Source organism: Dromiciops gliroides, chromosome 5 (assembly GCF_019393635.1).
Source record: "Dromiciops gliroides isolate mDroGli1 chromosome 5, mDroGli1.pri, whole genome shotgun sequence".
Classification (NCBI taxonomy): Eukaryota; Metazoa; Chordata; class Mammalia; order Microbiotheria; family Microbiotheriidae; genus Dromiciops; species Dromiciops gliroides.
In genome coordinates, this window is record NC_057865.1 from 41,347,992 (window position 1) to 41,355,059 (window position 7,068).

At 43.3% G+C, this 7,068-nt stretch overlaps 1 protein-coding gene across 1 annotated transcript in view; it reads left to right on the top strand.

Annotated features, from left to right (window-relative positions):
* Positions 1–6,193, top strand: part of BFSP2 (beaded filament structural protein 2) — a 50,282-nt gene extending 44,089 nt beyond the window's left edge. The window contains exons 6-7 of the mRNA XM_043969286.1: positions 4,452–4,672; positions 6,128–6,193. Of these exons, the coding sequence (XP_043825221.1) occupies positions 4,452–4,672; positions 6,128–6,140 (234 nt within the window). The 3' untranslated portion in view covers positions 6,141–6,193. The remainder of the gene's footprint in view (positions 1–4,451; positions 4,673–6,127) is intronic.
* Positions 6,194–7,068: the final 875 nt, after the last annotated feature.

A 7,068-nucleotide genomic window follows, 5' to 3' on the forward strand; every position in this document is an offset into this window, starting at 1 on the left:
GGACAGCATTCCCGGGCCTGGGGACAACCAGAGAAAAGAAAAAGAGTTAGGAGATGGGAGCTGGAGCATCACACAGCTGAATCATAGGGTATATGGGGAAGAATAAAATATAAGAAGAGTGCCAAGGTGGGAGGGGACCAGGTTGTGAAGCACTTCAAACAGGATTCGATATTTGTTCCTGGAGATAAAAGGGTAACACTGGAATTTGAGTAGGGTATTCCAGTGTGGTCCAACAAGAGCAAACAGTAGGGATTGGTACATGAAGGGAGAATGAGTGATTAAGAATCTTAAACAGAAAAAGGAATAGGTGGAGATCTATCTTGTCCCCATGAGAAAGTTAAGCCAGAGAGAAGGGAAGTACTCATTGATATAGCAGATCCAATCTTTTGGAAGTATCTTTGTCTCCTGACTTTCAATAAAATGAGAACAGGAAACACTTTTTTTTGGTCTGTGCCCTTAGAACCCAAAAAAACCCTGTTGTTGCATCCTATCCTGCCACCTTGTCTATTCATTCAGGTGTGCATTCATTCAAGAAGGGTTTGGGGGTTATCTAATATGTGCCAGGCACCATTCCAGGTGTCAAGTGCTAATATAGGCAGTTGTCTCAATTGCCACAAGGTGTGAGACCTGAGTCAGCTCTCTTGGATGAGGAATGAGACTTTGAACTCTAAAGTAGACTTGAAAATTTTGTCAGGGCAGTAAACTGACTGCCTCACCTTAGCCTTCCAGATGAAGCTGGCCTCAGTCCATGCTTTGTCCCATTCTGGCATCCATGAGGACACCAAGGCCTGGCCAATGTGGGCAAATTGCCATCCTCCCTGCTGCAGCATATGTCCTATTCCCCTTCTCCCCACCCTTGCTCAAGGAGGAATAATCAAATCAACATTATTGCCACTGAAAAGGAGGTAACAAACCTGTGACTGCCTAGACTGAAACTCCCTTTCCTGGCCACCACTCCCTCCCTCTATTCAAATGGAAGCTTCCTTGCGGTCCAGCATTGTCTCACTTTTGTATCTGTATCTCCAGCCCTTGGCATAGTGCCTGGCACATGTTCGATGGTTAATAAGATGCTTGTTGATTGACTACGGTAGCTCTAGGAGACTAGGCAGCTACAGTGACTTTCACATCACAGAACACTTGTTCTCCTTACTGTCTAATGAAAAACAGCTGTAAATACAGTGTCAGCTGTTGAGCTAATGGGGTAAAGAAGCCTCTCTCTCTCTCTCTCTCTCTCTCTCTCTCTCTCTCTCTCTCTCTCTCTCTCTCTCTCTCTCTCTCTCATCCCCTCCCTCTCTCTCCCTTGGGGTTCACACCTTAGGGGACTAAGGCTTTTTAAATGTTAACCTTTGCAAAGTATTTCCCTCACAACCACCCTGTGAAGGAGGAGAAATATTATTATATGTATTTTACAAATGAGGAGTCTCAGAAATGTTAGTGATTTGCCCCACATCCTAGAGCTATCAAGTATCTGAATCACGATTAGAACCCAGATCTCCTGACTGTAACTCTTTGCCACATCTTGTATCTTTTCAAGCATCTGACAGCCTTGGTCCTAAGGTTTTCTTGTCAATTACTAGGGCCTTTCTTTCACTCCCAACTCAGCAATCCTGATTAAGACTGGACAGGAACCAAGTAGTCCCACAACTTTGGGGCCATCAGATGTAATCTTCCCGCCTCTACTATTGATGCGGACACACAGGATCGCCTGCCTAATGGAATAGTCTCTAGGCCTTCTACGCTAACACAGCCATGTTTATATTGGCAGCCTTGTCCTGATAATGATGTTGGAGGCCTCCTAAGCTGCGTGTTCAGTCAACTGAGATCAGGAATGTAACACAAGACCAGAAACCACAGAGGTTCCCTTTTAAGAGAGAGAGGGAAGGAGACGAGGAGGGAGGGAGAAGATTTAACAGTTCAGCAAGTTCCTTTTTTAACATCCAGATTTTTGGTCCTGGGGACAAAATAAACATTGGAGTTCATAGACTCATAGATTTGGGGTTGGAAAGGGCCTTCGAGGCTGTTTGATCCAGCCTGATCATTTTACAGATTGGGAAACTGAGGCTCACAGAGATCAAGCCACTCTGTGTCACACAGCTAATGTGTCTTGAGGTGGATTTGAACACAATTTCAGTGTTCTATCCAATATACTATTCTTCAAGCTGGGGGTAGGGAAGCTACAAAGATGGTGGCTTTGGGCAAGCCAACTCGCTGCAGCTCTCTGAGATCCAGCAAATGAGGGGTTTGGATGTAGATGGCCACCAAAAGCCCTTCAATCTCTCAGTCTATGAGCCTGTGGTCCTCTCAGTACCTTGGTCTCTGAAAACACCTGCTTTGTGATTATAAATGTTTCCTTGAGTCTTCCCATCTATCAAATGAAAGGGTTACATTAGTTGATCTCTGAGGCCCCAATTCAATAATCCTACCTTCCTCCATCCATGGCAAGCCTCCTATTAACCTCCCAAGTAGAAATTATGCCATTACAAAACTGGATTCCAATTCTTAGGGGGAGAATGAGCGTGTTGGTTCTGGTCTCAGAAGGAGAGAGGTTGGAGAGACATGCCACCATGGATTTGGTACCAGAAAGGATCACTTAATCCAGTTGTCTCATCAGCCCAGAAAAATGAACTGACTTCTTTAAACTCACACAGAGAGAAAAGCAAAGTCAGAATCAGAGCCCAGGTCTTTTAGGCTCTTTCCACCAAGAGAGGCTAGACCCCTCAGGTGGTGGTTCCGGTGTAGTTACGAGCTAAATGTAGATACTCCAGGGCTTGTGATGGGGATGAATTGAGGAAATAGTAAGATCCTTAGCCTGATGGATCACACTAATACCAAGTTCTTCCCTGAAAACCCCCACATGTATACACATCCAATACAAATGACCACCCACAGGTTAACAAATGCTTTAAAAAACAAAAAAGTTGAGGAGAGAGCCCAGGGAGATCAGAACATGTTTCTCAAGTTCAGGGTGGCCTAATTCCGCCACCCACATTGCAGGGATTGGTTTCTAGCTCCTGTTATGGATAAAGTTCTATTAAAAAAGGCTGATCCAGAGTCCTGTCCCGTTGGCCTCGTTTTGCCTCTGCAAAATTACCCAGGACCTGCTCCGATGTCTACATTCAATGGCATCTGGAAAAGCTGGAGCCAAGATGATATGCCTGTCTCTGCTGAACAGCAGTTGCTTGCAGCTCTTCCCAGGTAGCCAGTACTAAACATTTCAATTCAATAATTCATTAGACTGTGAGTTCCTTGAGAATGGGAACTGGGTGTGGATTTTTTTTTTTATGGTTTACAAAGCACTTTCCTTACAACGACTTTGTTTGGTAGGCAGTAAACATTATTATCCCCATCTTACAGATGAACAAACTGAGGCTCACAAAGAGATCATTTGAGCCAGATGAGACGGCTGGGGATTGAAGTTAATTGTGGCAGGAACTGTCTTAGGTATAGTGACAATCACCAGTCATCAATCCATCCTCACGGTGGGAATAACCAAGAGCCCATAAAAATCACCTAATATTGGGGCAGCTAAGTGGTGCAGTAGATAAAGCACTGGCCCTGGATTCAGGAGGACCTGAGTTCAAATCCAGCCTCAGACACTTGACACTAGCTGTGTGACCCTGGACAAGTCACCTAACCCTCATTGCCCTGAAAAAAAAAATTATCTAGTATTAAATCCAGTCTATAATTTTTTGAGAGGCAGCATGGTACAGTTAGAGTATTAAAATTTGAGTCAGGAAGACCCGAGTTAAAATGCCACCTCTAATATCTACTAGCTGTGTGACTATGCCCCAGGCAGAGCCCTCTACAAAATGGAGTCTACAAAAAGGAGATAGTTATCCCCTCCACATTTCGGGGGTCAGGGATGTGGAGCTCCAGTGATTTGCAAAATCCGCATAAAATGTTTTGGCCCTCCCATTGTAAAAGAGAAGAAGTCTGAATTATTATAGTATTAAAAGGGAAGATATGTTCATATTATATTATACATATATTTTACACATTTCTGAGTTTCTAAACTTTTTCTGTGTCATCTGCTGGCCTTTGGGTATTTTCTGTGGCTTCCACAAAACTTCCCCCAAATTCCCATTTAATTTCTTATGCTGAGCTGTGATACACCGAAATCATGATGGGGAAAGTGATCACTATCATGATACCTGCTATACCTGCCTCACAGGGTCAGTTGCTATAATGCTCCAGGGAGACAATGTGGGTAAAGCACTTTGAAAAACTTTAATGTCCTATACAAATCTCAGTTGTTGTTGATGTTGATGTTGTTATTATTGTTATTGTTATTGTTATATTAGTTCATGGAGAATAAATGACAGCGCTAGCAGGAGGAGGACAGATAATTGATCTAGTGGCTTCCCAGATTATCAGCTTCCTGGGAAGGGCTTATTGGGATGGCTCCAGGAGGCTGCATTCCCCCATGGTTTCCAAATGTGCTCTTCTCCTAGAAAAGAGGTCTGGAGAACTCATTATATGATGCCAAGCACTGGCATGACATTGAGCTCCAGAACCTGGGCTCTGTCATCGCCAAGCTAGAAGCAGAGCTTGGGGAAATCCAGAGGGAAACTGAGCAGCAGCAGAAAGACCGGGAGCATCTGTTGTCTGGCAAGTTACAACTGGAGAAAGACATCGTGTCCTATCACTGCCTTCTGGATAGAGAAGGAAGCAGGTATTTGTTTATTTCAGTGTGGGAACAACAGCAACATGATTTATGGCTCTTCTTTCCAGCCAGTCCTTTACAGAAACCTGCAGAAGTCTTCAAGGTCCTCTCGTTTACTATAAAATCATAGGTCTAGAGCTGGAAGGGACCCCAGGGGCCAGCCCTCTCATTTTACAGATCAGGAAACTGAGACTCTTGGGGGGTGAGGGAAGGAGTTCCTTTTTTTTTTTTTTGATGTTTCATTTAATTTTTTCTTTTTTTTCTTTTTTTTTCTTTTTTTGCAGGGCAATGGGGGTTAAGTGACTTGCCCAGGGTCACACAGCTAGTAAGTGTCAAGTGTCTGAGGCCGGATTTGAACTCAGGTACTTCTGAATCCAGGGCCGGTGCTTTATCCACTGTGCTACCTAGCTGCCCCCCATTTAATTTTTTAAACAGTTCCTGTTACTGTGCAATAATACCTCCCTTTTAACAAAGAAATGCAGTGTAGCACCACCCCCCCTTGACATATTGATCACATCTGATCATGCATACCTTACTGGGTAGCCATAGTCCATCCCTCTTCTACTGAGAAGAAAGAGGTAAATTTCAAGGTATCTAGTGGCCTGGTAGTTAAGGATGCTGGACTTGTAGAGCAGCTGTGTGAACTGGATGAGTCACTTAGCCCCCTCCCATTTTAGTTTTCCTCTTCTGTAAAATATGGGTGATAACAGCATCCACTTCCCAGGGTTGTCATGAGGGGCAAGGGAGATTCTTGAAGGGCTATTTAAATGCTAACTATTGTCATTATTTCAACTTTGTATCTTCTTGTTGTTTTCTAACAACTATGCCACATTATCTGCCTCAGAAGAAAAAAGTCCTGGAGAGCACCACCCTCTTTCTCCTTTCATCCTCAAGATAGGCTTCCAATCCACAGCTCTTTGGAGGTGACTGATTGCTTTTGAATTAAGCAATCATGGTTTAGAAATGATAGTCATAAAAATACAGGTTATCTTGCCAGTGTCTTATAACCAGAACTGGTTTTGCTATGTAAATGATTTATAGATATTTAGTCTGGGTGAAATGAGTCTTCCTCCTGTGCCTTATTGGAGGCTGGATGTGGACTTGGGTTCTCAAAGGCTCTGCCAATGGAGCATAAACTCTAGCAGGTTCTACCAGGACCATATATTTGATGTTGGGGACCAGTTCAGAGTGGCTGATCACCAGATTGGCCACCGGAAGGTGGCGATTTGGGGCCACAGAAGCTCTTGAAGACAATCCACTCAGCCCCAGAAGGACTGTAATCTTCATCTGTGAAGGGGGAGGGTGATATCCACACAAAAGAAAGAACAAATACTGTAACTATCGAAGTTCACCAAACTTGCAACAAGCAAAGTCCACTATGTCTCTGTTGAGTTTGCTCGTGTCTGTTTTTAGTAACATGTGTATGTGTATTTTCAGCTAATTTGGAAAATTCCTGTTTCACAGAAGTCGATACTGAATAGCTGAAGAAGTTGCCAAAAGAACTCTTCGCAGAAGCATCACCCTGGCTTGAGTCAAATAGCTCCCCACAGACACAAAGGATTATCGTTGTTAATATCACCAACTATTTCTTAATTAATATAGGCTTTAGTGTAAGATGCTTCCCTGGTTGCTCTTCAAATAAAAGCTTGGCTTTGCAGTCTTCCCTTCACTCATGCTCATCAAATGGGTCCCTTGGTAGATGAATGTTTTGTGAGCTCATCAGTCTTTTTCTTGTGGCCTTCAAAGGAGTCTATTTGAACCATTTCCAAAAAGGACTAAAGTGTGAAGCTGCATGTTTGGCCATTCAGGGCCTTGGAGCCAACTCAAGACTGCTCTGGTGCTTAAAAATATAATTGTAAAGTTTAGGTAAAAGGAAAAAAATAACCAAGCATTAACACCAAGAAAGATATGTACTTGTGGTCACTAACAACCACTGCTACCATAATAAATGTCAGCTGTTATTATATGATTATCACAAGTAGTATACAGAGTGTATAGAAAGGGAGCAGCTAGGTGGTGCAGTGGATAGAGCACCTGATTTCAAATCCAGCCTCAGACACTTGACACTTACTAGCTGTGTGACCCTGGGCAAGTCACTTAACCCTCAGTGCCCTGCCCAAAAAAAAAAAAGAAAGAAAGAAAGAAAAAAGAATATCACATTAGTTTTCTCTTCTCAGCTACTCGGTGGATTCCATGAAGCCAAAGATGGTGGGTGGTCACTTTATAGAAGAACAGACTGAGGGTTAGAGAAGTTTAAGTAGCTTCCCTGGGGGGTCTGAAAGTGTCAGAGGCAAGATTTGTAGGCAAGTGTTGCTGACTCAGAATCCAAGCCTCCATTGATTATGCCACACAGCCATCACAAATGAATTCTAGCTGATGAATGCATTCAGTTGTTGCTTTGTTAT